Raw genomic sequence first — 14,658 nt, 5'->3', positions numbered from 1 at the left:
TAGCTCCATAGTGGAAGTAACAGTTTACTAAGTAAGCTCATTCATCAGTCTTATCATGGAGCCATGGACACAGTTTCTCTCAGTGGGACTACTCCAGTTCAAATGCTTTTGGAAATTGGTTTGGACAAACTAAAGAAAGATTATATCAGTTTTTTCATAGGTAAGTCTCTTTCCTGGCTCCAAAAATTAAAAAACACATCAGAGTTATCACTCACAGATACTCTCAGATTTTCTCTCTCTGCTTGCCCCTCATCATCTGTAGTCCTTCCTGACTTCGTACCTGGTTCACTATGAGACGAGCATTTCCCATCTCTGGGCCTTAGTTTCCCCCCAATAAAGATATCAAATTCATTATATCCATAGTTCTTGATAATTTATTTGTTTTTAGTTCAAACATTTGAGGTTCTATGAAGTTAGTATTGTAAATAAAACGTTCCTTTTATGAGAGGCTGTTTTAATACTCCACACTTGGTTGTTTTTTATGAGGAAGAAGCTGTGATCATTTTTAGAATAAGTATTAGTATATATTTATGGTATAATATAACAGAAAACTTGGCCTTTTGTGAGGAACTACTTAGCTTGACAGTCTCTTTCATATAGGATCTATAAAAAATTTATATAGATTCCTTAACATGTAATAGAAAATACCTGAAGTGTTTTTGCATGTATGTGTTTTTTCTTAATAGGTCAGGAACTTGCATCTTTGAATCATTTGGTGAGTTTTTTTATTCTAAAATTGGTTTCTCTTTTATTCAGTCACTCTGTGCAGTTATTAACTGCCAATAATATGCCAGCCACTCTCCTAGATCCTGGGAAACAGATAAATAAGAAAAGTCAGTGCCCTTAATTATTACTGCCTAGTAAGATAGACAAGAAAGTAGTGCATTCAATGTCATTTCTCACTGTCTATAAATTTGTGATACTTATATATAGTTATATCCTACTCAAGCCAATGTACTACCACACATCTCATCTATCTAGAATGGTTAGGGAATGCCTTTCTTTGATAGGTTCTGTAAAGCAATGTTTGTTTTATATTCTTTTTACCCATTTATATTACACTTGAAAGTTTATTTTCCAAAAAAATTATAATCTTTAATATATATTTCTGGGCTTCAGGGTCATCATTATGAACTTCGTTGTATTTTCCTAGCCCATTTAGAAACTTTAGAAAGTTGACTACTATCTGTACTGATCTTTGACATTCATTGGAAGATCCTTTTGAAAATGAATTTATAGTATCAATTTGTTTATCATTTCTCTTATGAAAATACAAGATAGAAAAACTAGCTATATCTGTTGTGCAAAATAGACTCAACTGGATCCTTCTGAGGTTTAATTTTTACTATTCAAATTTTAAACATTTTATTAAGGGTATATATTTTTAGTGGAAACATGTTCTAACAAAAACTACACACACGTACATACACACACTTGTTCCTGCATGTCTATGGGTTCTGCATCTATGGATTCAACCAACTGCAGATTGAAAACGTTTAAAAAAAAGAAAATAGGCTGGGCACAGTGGCTCCCGCCTGTAATCCCAACACTTTGGGAGGATCACTTGAGCCCAGGAGTGTGAGATCAGCCTGGGCAACATGGGGAGATTCCATCTCTACAAAAATAAAAAATTTAGCCAGGCATGGTTGTCTGTGCCTGTGGTTCCAGCTACTTTGGGAAGCTGAGGTAGGAAGTTCACTTGAGCAGGGGAAGTTGAAGCTGCAGTGAGCTGTGATCATGGGCTACTTTTTTGTCTATCTGCACTCCAGCCTTGGTGACAGAGCAAGACCCTGTCTCAAGAAAAGGGATGATTATGTCTGTACTGAGTATGTGTGGACTTCTTCTTGTCATTATTCTCTTTTTTTTTTTTTGTCATTCTCTAAACAGTAAATGTAACAACTATTTACATGGTATCTACGTTGTATTAGGCATTACAAGTAATCTAGAAGTGAAGTAATCTAGAAGTGATTTAAAGTATATGGGAGGGTATGCATAGGTTATACACAAATATTATACTATTTTATATAAGGGACTTGAGTATCCATAGATTTTGGTATACAAGGGGGCTCCTGGTACCAATCCTCCATGGATACCAACGGACAACTGCATCTGTATATACAGTCATGCTTCACTTAATGATGGGGATACATTCTGAGAAATGTGTCATTATTTTTTTAAATGTGTCATTAAGTGATTTACTTACTGTTCAAATTTCAGGGAGTGGCGTAAACAAATTTAGATGGTATAACCTACTGCACACCTAGGCTATAAACCTGTACAGCATATTTTTTTACTGAATACTGTAGGTAATTGTAACCTAATGGTATTTGTGTGTCTAAACATAGAAGGGGTACAGTAAAAATAACATACAAAAGATAAAAACGTGGATACCTGTACAGGGCACTTACCATGAATGGAGCTTGCAGCACTGGAAGTTGCTCTGGGTGAGTCAGTGAGTGAGTGGTGAGTGAATGTCAAGGCGTAGAACGTTACTGTACTCTACTGTAGACTATAAACACTGTACACTTAGGCTACACCAAATTTATTTAAAAATTTGTTTCTTCAATAAAAACCATAACTTACTATAACTTTTTTACATTATAAACTTTTAAATTTTTCTAAACTTTTGTTTTTTTGTAATAACACTTAAAACAGAAACACATTGTATAGGTATACAAAAATATTTTTTCTTTGTATTCTTATTCTATGAGCTTTTTTCTATTTTTAACTTTTTTTATGTTTTAAATTTATTTGTTAAAAACTAAGACACAGACACACATATTAGCCTAGGCCTACACAGGGTCAGGATCATTAGTATCACTGTCTTCCGCCTCCATATCTTGTCCCACTGGAAGCTCTCCAGGAGCAAGAACACACGTGGAACTGTTACCACCTATGAGAACAGTGCCTTCTGGAATACCTCCTGAAACATCTGCCTGAGGCTCTTTTTGAGGAATGGTTTTGTTCATACCAATATCACAGCAAACAAGGGAATAATGCATTGCACTCCATTACAGCTACAAAGTCACTACTAGGCGAGAGGGATTTTTCATTTTTATTGTGATCTTATAAAACCACTGTAGGCTGGGTGCAGTGGCTCATGCCTGTAATCCCAGCACTTTGGGAGGCCGAAGTGGGCGGATCACTTGAGGTCAGGAGTTTGAGACCAGCCTGGCCAACATGGTGAATTCCCGTCTCTAGTAAAAATACAAAAATTAACTGGGTATGGTGGTGCGCGCCTGTGATCCCAGCTACTCAGGAGGCTAAGGCAGGAGAATCACTTGAATCCAGGAGGTGGAGGTTGCAGTGAGCCAAGATCACGCCATGGCACTCCAACCTAGGTGGCAGAGTGAGACCCTGTCTCAAAAAATAAAGTTAAAAAGTCCACTATAATATGTGTGATCCATTGTTGACTCAAACACTGTTATATTGTGCATGATTGTAATTTATTTTGAATAATAGTATTGAAAGGTGGGAAATTCTATCTAGCTGCTTCGGGTCTTTTTTTTTTTTTTTAATCCCTATTATCAAGCATCCAAATTTAGGTGTAGCAGGCATATGTATATTCTTTACAAAGGTTATACTGGTGCTTTAAATCTCTATTTTGCTTATATTTTTTCATTCCAGGAATACTTCATTGCTCCATCAGTAGATATACAAGAACAAGTTTATCGTGTCCAAAAACTCCACCATATTCTAGAAATATTAGTCAGTTGCATGCCTTTCATTAAATCTCAACATGAACTCCTCTTTTCATTAACACAGTAAGTATATCTGTATTCTTTACTTATATATAAATGTATTTCTTTTGAAATAGTTACAGCCTAAATATGTACAGTTTTTATTACCAATTAGGATAGAACCTCTTCATCCTGTCTTTACAGTAGCATGAGTCTAAGTCAGTGCCATAGGCAGGAAAGGCTTTGGATTCAAAAGGAATCAGATTTGACATTGGCTGCATCACTTCCTAACTTCCTTAGGAAGTTTCCATCACTGAATCCTGTTTCCTCATCTGTAAAAAGGATCTAATAACCTCATGTATTTGTTGTAAGGATGAAATTATGTAATGTGTATAACATACCTGATACTTAATAGGTGCTTAATAAACACTAGTTCCTTCTCTTCTTTATACCCCTGTCAATTTGGGTCAAAATAGCCTTGCCAGCCATCTAAATGATAATAATGGAATCAAATAGATTACTAGACCTCTGTCAGTAGCCCTGCTGTAATTGTAGAGACTGCTGTAATTTAAGATTCCAATTAGTTTGACTAGAAGTTATTTGGAATAATTCTAAGACACAGATTGCTGGTATCTTATGTGTATTTGAGACCTCAAATTAGGAAATGAACTGTCCAGTGGAAGGACTGGGTTTCTTTTCCCTCTGAAAGGAAATGTACCATTACATTTTCCAAAATTAGAATTTGCCAGCTGGGCGTGGTAGCTCGCCTGTAATCCCAGCACTTTGGGAGGCCTAGATGGGTAGATCACGAGGTCAGGAGTTCGAGACCAGCCTGGCCAACATGGTGAAACCCCGTCTCTACTAAAAATACAAAAAATTAGCTGAGCGTGGTGGCACGTGCCTGTAATCCCAGCTACTCGGGAGGCTGGGGCAGGAGAATTGCTTGAACCCAGGAGGTGGAGGTTGCAGTGAGCCAAGATCACGCCACTGCACTCCAGCCTGGGCGACAGGGTGAGACTCCTCCTCAAAAAAAAAATTAGAATTTGCCTCAGTTGTAGAGGGGGAAATTTGAAATTGTTATTGTTTATAGAATCTCAAAGTTTGTTTTGTTTTTTTGCCCATTACAGATCATTGGAATGAATGAGTTAACTGTAGTTCCTTGGGCCCTGAGAACCATGGAAGCTGTACTTTTGTTTCTCTTCTGCCTCTTCTTTTTGTATTGTTTTTCTCTTTCTGTAACCTCTCTCCCCACGAAGCCTTTCTTTGGCCTCAAATATATTTTATATTTATGAGAAATATGTCTATTAATTTTTAAAAAGTGAATGAGATTTGTTTTCAAAGAGAAAAAAAACTAAGTTTGGTTTCGGGGGTTGTTTCGTTTGTTTACTTTTGTGGCTCTAAAAGTATTCGCTGATGTTTTAGTTAGTAGTACTCAATAAAATGTTTCCCTTACTTGCTTCCGACTACTAGAAAACCATTATCTCAAATGGCTCTTTTTTCCAAAGGATGTTCAATTTTGTTTTTTCAGGATCTGCATAAAATATTACAAACAAAATCCTCTTGATGAGCAACACGTTTTTCAGCTGCCAGTCAGACCAACTGCTGTAAAGAACTTATATCAAAGGTAAGCAGTTTTGGCTAGGCGTGGTGGCTCATGCCGGTAATCCTAGCACTGTGGGAGGCTGAGGTGGGAGGATAACTTGAGCTCAGGAGTTCAAGGCCAGCCTGGGCAACATAATGAGACCCTGTCTCTATTAAGAAATAATAATAGCTGGGCGTGGTGGCTCACGCCTATAATCCCAGCATTGCCTCGAGGCTGAGGCAGGTGTATCCCCTGAGGTCAGGAGTTCGAGAGCAACCTGGCCAACATAGTGAAAACCCATCTCTCCTAAAAATACAAAAATTAGCCAGGTGTGGTGGCGTGCACCTGTAATCCCAGCTACTCGGGAGGCTGAGGCAGGAGAATCGCTTAAACCTAGGGTGCAGAGGTTGCCGTGAGCCGAGATCATGCCATTGCACTCCAGCCTGGGCAACAAAAGTGAAACTCCATCTCAAAATAATAATAATAATAATAAGCAATTTAATTTATTATCTTAAGTCCAGCCATGATCCCAGGCAAGATTTCAGTGTTCATATTCAGTAGGGACCTCATGACCCAGAGCTTTGTCACCTCTGAAACCTTAATCATCTGTGACCACAGTCTGACAGAGTTCTCCCTCTTCCTTCTCTCAGACCTCTCTCTGGACTGTTGGGCCTCTAGTCTTTCATTTTTCTCTGTATTTGTTATTCCTTCAGAGAAGAGTGGAAAGTATAGCCTGAAAGGAAATGACAGATGAGGAGAAAAATGGCCAGGATAGTGATAATAGGGGCTAGGGTATAACTGTGGGAGGGAGAGAAGGGTTTGGGATTAGAGAAAGTGTGGTGAGGCTGAGATGATAGATTGTTCATCCACATGGACACTGAGGTTGCCTCCAGTGAGGGTCTCCCTGACACTTCTCTGAGCATATGATATACTTGAAATTTCTCTCATACTACAGCCACTCTGTTTAGTTCGTTCTTAGTCAAACTCCCATCACTCCCCTGAAATTGCTCTGACAAAGGTCACCAGTGACCTTCTAATTGTCAAATCCAGTGGATGGATTTCAGTAAAAGATTATTTTCTATCTAGCGCCTTGTGTAATTGGTTGGCCCACCAACCAATTCTTCCTACTTCAGTAAGCACTTTTTTGTTTGTTTGAGGGAGAGTTTTGCTCTTGTTGCCCAGGCTAGAGTGCAGTGGTGCAATCTCAGCTCACTGCAACCACTGCCTTCTGGTTTCAAGTGATTCTCCTGCCTCAGCCTCCGAAGTAGCTGGGATTACAGGCACCTGCCACCACGCCCGGCTAATTTTTGTATTTTTAGTAGAGACGGGGTTTTATCATGTTGGCCCGGCTGGTCTGTAACGCCTGATGTCGTAATCCACCCATCATGGCCTCATAAAGTGCTGGGATTACAGGTGTGAGCCACCACACCCGGCCTACTTCAGTAAGCACTTATAAGACTGTTTGTCATTTAGCACTATTGCTTTCTTGAACCTGTCTCCTTAGTTTCTGTGACATAGCATCTGTCTTAATTTGATTTCTACCTCTCTGGCCCACCTGAAAAGCTGAGAAGAGTTCTCTTTTCAAGTTCTTCTTCCTCTGCCGCTTTTCACCAGAACTCTACCTTCTGCCTTCTTTTCTTACTACTTCCTATCTTCCCTTGGTGATTGCATTTATTCTCAAGGCTTCAACTCATCTAGGCTAACAATAATTCATAACTCACATCTCCAGCTTCTCTGAGCTTTAGACCCATCTTTCTAAAAGCTTATTAGCTGAGAATCCCCAGCTTATTGCAGTAGCAGTTCAAACTCTCAAGCCAAACACCTCATCTCTTTCTCAGTGCTTTTTCCTCCTCCCATACTTCGTCTCTCAAATGACCATCATTAATCTCTACCTAATGCCCAAAACATAAAGCTAGTGCTTATTCTCCACTCATTCCTCATTCCTTTAAATGGTTACCGACAGCCTGGGCAACATGGTGAAACCCTATCTCTACAAAAAAATATAAAAATTAGCCAGGCATGGTGGCATGCACTTGTAGTCTCAGCTACTAGGGAGGCTGAGGTGGGAGGATTGCCTGAGGCCTGGAGGTCGAGGCTGTAGTGAACTGTGATCATGCCACTGCACTGCAGCCTGGGTGACAGAGCAAGACCCTGTCTCAAAAAAAAAAAAAAGATTACTGAGTCTAGACCTTGGTAACTCTAGAATTTGTCCCCTTCTCTACATCTTCACATCATCATAACTTTGTTTCACATCTGCATCATTTCATACCTGGAGTGTGGTAAAACCCTTTTTCTTAACTGTGCTCTCTGTCTCTGTTATCTTTTCTATGTCATTGCCAAAATGATCTTCCTAAAAATTCAGATCCCGCCAGGACTTCCTCCTGTTTAAATGGCTCCTATCACAGGGATGCTCTGTTACTGCATTTCTTCAGACATTCTACTTTTTTAACCCTCAGTGCCTACTCATGCTTCATTCCTTCATCCTGGACCTTACCTGCCTGACTAACTGCTTGTTATTTCATAGTCAGCTCACACATTACAGCCTCTGAGGATTCTTTCCAACTCTGCAATCCCCAATCTGAGTTACATTCCTGTCTTCTGTTTTCCCCTAACATACCTAGTATTTCTCTCTTGTAGCTTTTTTTTTTCCAAATTGTTATTTTTATTCTTGTTTTTCTCCCTCTCTTGACTATACACCTCAAGGGCGAGAATTGTGACCCATTTACCTCGTTGTCCTCAGTGCTTATCACTTGAGGACTTCACGAAATGGCTTTAGAGGGAAGGAAGTAAGTGGCTGTTTTGACAATTTTTCTTTTGTTGTTTTATTCTTTCCTTAGTGAGAAGCCACAGAAATGGAGAGTGGAAATATATAGTGGTCAAAAGAAGATTAAGACAGTTTGGCAAGTGAGTGACAGCTCACCCATAGACCATCTGAATTTTCACAAACCTGGTAAAGATGGTTTATAATCTGTTCAGATAAATAATTCTAAATAAGTCTGGCTGGGCACAGTGGCTCACACCTGTAATCCCAGCACTTTGGGAAGCCAGGGCGGGCAGATTGTCTGAGCTCAGGAATTTGAGACCAGCCTGGCCAACATGGTGAAACCCCATCTCTACTAAAAATGCAAAAAATTAGCCAGGCATGGTTGCATGTGCCTGTAGTCCCAACTACTCAGGTGACTAAGATACAAGAATTCCTTGAACCCAGGAGGTGGAGGTTGCAGTGAGCTGAGATCGTGCCACTGCACTCCAGCCTGGGCAACAGAGTGAGACTCTGCTTCTAAAAAAAGAAAAAGAAAATAAACTAAATCTTACTGGAATGGATTGTTACTATAGCTCTTGTGTGCCCAGTTTTTTTTTTCTTTCTTTTTTTTTTTTTTGAGATGAAGTCTTGCCCTGTTGCCCAGGCTGGAGTGCAATGGTGTAATCTTGGCTCACTGCAACCTCTGCCTCCTGGGTTCAAGTGATTTTCCTGCCTCAGCCTCCCAAGTAGCTGGGATTACAGGTACCCGCCACCATACCCAGCTAATATTTTATATCTTTAGTAGAGACGGATTTACCATGTTGGCCAGGCTGGTCTCAAACTCCTGACCTCATGTGATCCGCCTGTCTTGGCCTCCCAAAATGCTGGGATTACAGGTGTGAGCCGCCACTCCCGGCCTGGGTCCAGTTTTAAGTAATTTTCCTGAACTCTTAAGTGTAAAACATATTCTTTAAAAAAGAAAACTGCTGAGCCCGGTGGTTCAAGCCTGTAATCCCAGCACTTCTGGAGGCTGAGGCAGGTGGATCACTTCGAGCTCAGGAATTAGAGACCAGCCTGGGCAACATGGAGAAACCCCACCTCTACAAAAAGCAAATACAAAAATTAACCAGGTGTTGGTGGCTTGTTCCTGTAGTTACAGCTACTCAGGAGGCCAAGGCTGGAGAATCACATGAACCCAGGAAGTGGAGGTTGCTGTGAGCCGATCGCACCACTGCAGTCTAGCCAGGGCAACAGAGTGAAACCCTGTCTCAGAAACACACCACACAGACACACGCACACGCACACAGAACTATCATGATTTTTATGCAACTGTAATACCCAGAAAAATTTAGTGTATTATAATCACAAAAGAATGCTTTTTCTCCTTATCTTGCATAGAGGAACTTTTACTAAAAGAGATCAAGCAATGTGGACATAGGAGTAAAAATAGGTTGTAAGATGGAAATGCTGATTCATACTTGACACTTTTGGGCACTGGTTGAAACGATGATGGTATTTCTGCCATAGTATCTTCTCCATGGTGGAAATGAGGGTTGAGGTTGCTGGTATTCTGTCACAGATGGTCCATATTAGGCAAAGAATGTCTTTTAGCCCTTTGTGTAATTAGCTAGCCTACCAAGTCTTCCTGCTTCAGGAAGTACCTTTCAAACTCCTATCTTTTATGCGTGTGAGGTATAAGGTGCTGTTGTCTCTTATTCATATAGGTCTTAAATGCCTTCATTTAAATATGTAAGGATTATTTGCAAACAAATCTGATAGTTTTCAGACAGAATCTGTTAATTAGATTACAAAGGCCTACACTGCTGGAAATACAAATAGTTTTATTTTACTGATTGATAATTTGCAAAAATTTTTCCAGAAAATGTTTGTGCTCCTGCCCTCCCAAGTATATTTTGATTTAGGTAGAGTGGAAATTTCTGTCAGTTAGAGGCTCTGTTCATGTAGTTGAACTATAAAAGTCATAACCAAACTGAATTTTTTGAGAACTGTCAGTTAAAATTGTGCTGTGTTTTTTCTAAGTGTGATATAAACCCTGTAAGTGATAAAAGACTGAGAATCAGCTGTAAAAATAGAAAAATTTCTGCATGGCAAAACATATCAGAGGCAAAACAGACAAATTATAAACTAGGAAAAGAAATTTATAGCCCAGGCTGGGCACTGTGGCTCACGCCCGTAATCCCAGCACTTTGGAGGCCAAGGTGGGCGGATCACAAGGTCAGGAATTTGAGACTAGTCTGGCCAGCATGGTGAAACCCTGTCTCTGCTAAAAAAAAAAAAAAAAAAAAAAAAAAAAAGAGGCCACGTGCAGGTGCTCACGCCTGTAATCCCAGCACTTTGGGAGGCCGAGGCAAGCAGATCATGAGGTTAGGAGATCGAGACCATCCTGGCTAACATGGTGAAACCCCGTCTGTACTAAAAATACACAAAATTAGCCCAGCGTGGTGGCACATGCCTGTAGTCCCAGCAATTCAGGAGGCTGAGGCAGGAGAATCACTTGAACCTGGGAGGTGGAGGTTGCTGTGAGCCAAGATCACACCACTGCACCCCAGCCTGGGTGACAGAGCGAGACTTTGTCTCAAAAAAAAAGAAATTGGCAACCCATGTTCAGAAAAGGGGATATGTTTCAGTAAGAAAAATATTAGTAACTCAGTAGAAAGATGGATAAGGTAAACTGTATACCAAAAGGAAATTCAGATGTCATTTTAAAAATAAGATGTACTTGCTTGTACTCCCAGCTACTTGGGAGGCTGAGGTGGGAAAGATCACTTGAGCCTAAGAGTTCAAGGCTAGGCTGGGCAACATAGTGAGATTCCATCTCTAAAAAATGTAAAAGAATGGCCGGGCGTGGTGGCTCACGCCTGTAATCCCAGCACTTTGGGAGGCCGAGGAGGGCGGATCACGAGGTCAGGAGTTCGAGACCAGTCTGACCAACATGGTGAAACCCCATCTCTACTAAAGATACAAAACATCAGCTGGGCATGGTGGCACATGCCTCTAATCACAGCTACTTGGGAGGCTGAGGCAGGAGAATCGCTTGAACCCAGGAGACGGAGGTTGTAGTGAGCCGAGATCGTGCCATTGCACTCCAGCTTGGGCAACAGGGTGAGACTCCATCTCAAAAAAAAAAAAAAAAAAAAAAGTAAAAAAATAACATACGCTCAACCTCACCTATAATAAGAGAAATGCAAATTTATATTATATAAATACCTTTTCCATATTAGCAAAGATCAAAAAGTTTGGTGTCAGTGCTGACATGGGTATGGGAAAATAGGCAATCATTCTCACACATTTCTGGTTGGAATGTAAAGTTGTACAGCTTCTGTGGAAGGTGGTACCCATCAAAATTGTAAAAGAATAGCTGGGTATGGTGGCGTGTGCCTGTAATCCCAGCTACTCGGGATGCTGAGGCAGGAGAATTGCTAGAACCTAGGAGGGGGAGGTTGCAGTGAGCCAAGATCCTGCCATTGCACTTCAGCCTGCGTGGCAGAGCAAGACTCCATCTCAAAAAATAAATGCATACATACATACATACATTCTTTGGCCTAGCAGTTTCATCAGTAGGAATTTTTTACACACATACAATCAGACATGTGCAAACAGACCTATAAACAAGATTGTTAATTTGTGGTATTGCTTATGGTAGCAAAAACATGGAGACGGGGACTTAGAAAAAGATCTAGAAGGATACAACCCAGCTTTAGCCATGAGATGTGGAATGGTGATTGTAGAGATGATTACCAGTTTGGACTGAACTTTAGAATCATCTGTGGAGCTTTTAAGGTTCTGTTGCCTAAGCTAGGTGCAGTGGCTCACAATACTGTAATCCTAACACTTTGGGAGGCTAAGGTGGGAGGATCACTTTGAGCCTAAGAGTTCAAGACCAGCCTGGTTAATACAGTGGGACCCGATCTGTCCAAAAAATACAAAAATCAGCTGCGTGTGGTGGCATGTGCCTGTAGTCCTAGCTACTTGGGAGGCTGAGGTGGGAGGATTAGTTGAGCCCAGGAGGTTGAGGCTGCAGTGAACTGAGGTTGTGCTACTGCACTCCAGCCTGTGTAACAGAGCAAGACCCTGTCTAAAAAAAAAAAAAAAAAAAGTTCTGTCGCTCATACCAAGTAAATCGGAATCTCTGGGAGTATAGCTGGGACAGGAGTAATTTGTAACATTCTTCAGGTGATTCCATTGTGCAACTGTGGTTGAGAATCACCAACCAAAAAGAAACCTTCTATCTACATCTATTGTTTTTTAAAGAAGAAACATGCATTCTTTAAAGAATTTAAAGAATATGTCTTTTAAAGAAGAAAACATGTGGTCAGGAGTTCATGACCAACCTGGCCAACATGGCGAAACCCTGTCTCTACTAAAAATAGAAAAAATTGGCCAGGCATGGTGGTGGGTGCCTGTAATCCCAGCTACTCAGGAGGCTGAGACAGGAGAATTGCTTGAAGTTGGGAGGCAGAGGTTGCAGTGAGATGAGATCGCACCATTACACTCCAGCCTGGGCAGCAACAGCAAAATTCTGTCTCCAAAAAAATTAAGTAAATTTTAGGCCGGGCGCGGTGGCTCAAGCCTGTAATCCCAGCACTTTGGGAGGCCGAGATGGGCGGATCATGAGGTCAGGAGATCGAGACCATCCTGGCTAACACGGTGAAACCCCGTCTCTACTAAAAAAAATACAAAAAACTAGCCGGGCGAGGTGGCGGGCGCCTGTAGTCCCAGCTACTCGGGAGGCTGAGGCAGGAGAATGGCGGGAACCCGGGAGGCGGAGCTTGCAGTGAGCTGAGATCCGGCCACTGCACTCCAGCCTAGGCGACAGAATGAGACTCCGCCTCAAAAAAAAAAAAAAAAGTAAATTTTATTTTGTAGATATTAGAGTTCTGTTTTGAGGAAATTCATACAAGATGAAACACCTTTTCCTAATAAACTGAATAAGCAAGTATACTGAACATATTATTTAAAATCTTTTTGACGTGGATTGCATCAAAAAAGAGTGAAAGTTATTTTGAATGTGGGAGTTAAAGCAATTTTCTAGTGCATTGGTCTAGTGACTCCTTTTATAAAAATGAGGAATTCTTATAAAATCATATATTTGTGTGCTTAGAAACACACTCAAACTCCATTTTAGCTTGAACTTTATAACCTCTTGTACCCATCATATATTCTTGATGTGTCTGTCTAGAAATTATTCAGTGTCTTTTAGCCCCAAAGCAAGACCCACTCTTGAAGAGGGAATCTCATTTGTATAAGTCATGGGCTATTCAAACAAAGTGTTAATTATAAATATGGCTGAAAATATTTAACTTTCTTTCAAAGATAATATGCTTTTAAGGAGTTAGACATCTTATTTCTTTGGACTGAGCACTTAAATACTATTTCAAGATATTTAATGGCATGATGCTCTTGAGTAAAATAGTTGATATCAAAGGCAGGGAGACTTAAGAGAGGAAAGTGTACTTTTAGCCACCCTGGAAAGAGAGGGTAATGATTTGGAGTTAATGGGGGAGAAAAAGTGTCCAGTGGAGTGCTGCTCACCCAGTGGGTGCTCAGTAAATGATTGTTGATAATGATGAAAATATGGAAACCAAAATGTTGACCCACAAGGAAGCGGACATTATCCCATCTAAATACTGATTGGACCATTTATTTTTGAAATAAAATAGTCTTTGGGAGAAAAATGGATATGTTTCTAGCCCTAAGACTACAAATCTTAAATAGAAATTATTTTCTGAAATTTGTGTTAGAATTGGAAAAAAGACAGTTGTGTAACCCTAGTTAATATGGCACAAAAAGTAAAGCAGTAAGTTTCCAAATTAAAAATATATAATTAAAAAATAATCTGCTTCATTTTCAGTTTATTTAGTCATGTTTTAAATGTATCAAGAGTTTCATATTTAATGCAAGTGTCCTTAGTGAATTTTTTCCAATGAATTCTCTTAAAGTAGAAGACACATTGCCATTTAGACCTCTTAGTTATTGCATTGGTGTAAAATTCAGCATTATACATGGTAGAAAAGCAAGGTGTTAAGCACTTCTGATCTCGCTCTCTTTTTGATTACAGATTTTTCAGAATTAACACTAAACGGTAGCCTGGAAGAAAGGATATCCTTTACTAACATGGTTACCTGCAGCCAGGTGCATTTCAAGTGAAGTGTGCTGATGAAATCCTCTATAAGGTATTTATGGTCACCTTTTAGTCCCTTTGTCAAATACTTTGTAATACGTACCTTACGTTTAGTTCTTTCTACAATATCAATGTAGATTTACTGCATTAGGAATAGAGATTATTAGTAATCACATAAAAGGCTTACCAGTTGTTACTGAGCGGGGAAACTCTTTAATTTTCTTTCTACCTTTTGTAGTCAACTTTTAATAGGTCAATTTAATCCTAAAACCAGAGAAATAAAAAAAAAAAAAATTCTTGAGTGGTAATGTCTTTGCATTTAAAATCTGTATATGTAGTAGAAAGTGAGTTTGATGTTGAAAACATTGATGGAAGAGAAGAACCCTGAACAGACATATCGATTTGCCATTGAAAGCGAAGTTTTGTTATAAACAATTTTATTCCAGCCCAACTATAGGACAAGCCCTAGATGTAAATAGTCTCCTTAAAATGTTTTGATTTGAGATCGTAT

The 14,658-nt window shown here is 39.8% G+C and overlaps 1 protein-coding gene across 4 annotated transcripts in view; it reads left to right on the top strand.

The window, feature by feature from the left end:
* The window catches only part of ZWILCH (zwilch kinetochore protein), a 44,767-nt gene that overhangs the window by 28,803 nt on the left and 1,306 nt on the right, over positions 1-14,658 (top strand). For all 4 annotated transcript variants that reach the window (XM_033189664.1, XM_033189663.1, XM_033189666.1 and 1 more), the window contains 6 exons: positions 4-160; positions 687-715; positions 3,628-3,764; positions 5,209-5,304; positions 8,100-8,212; positions 14,085-14,199. In XM_033189664.1, the coding sequence (XP_033045555.1) occupies positions 4-160; positions 687-715; positions 3,628-3,764; positions 5,209-5,304; positions 8,100-8,212; positions 14,085-14,173 (621 nt within the window). In that variant the 3' untranslated portion in view covers positions 14,174-14,199. The remainder of the gene's footprint in view (positions 1-3; positions 161-686; positions 716-3,627; positions 3,765-5,208; positions 5,305-8,099; positions 8,213-14,084; positions 14,200-14,658) is intronic.

The sequence above is a fragment of the Trachypithecus francoisi genome, unplaced genomic scaffold (assembly GCF_009764315.1).
Source record: "Trachypithecus francoisi isolate TF-2019V2 unplaced genomic scaffold, Tfra_2.0 Lachesis_group3, whole genome shotgun sequence".
Classification (NCBI taxonomy): Eukaryota; Metazoa; Chordata; class Mammalia; order Primates; family Cercopithecidae; genus Trachypithecus; species Trachypithecus francoisi.
This window is presented reverse-complemented; position numbering and strand designations above follow the sequence as displayed.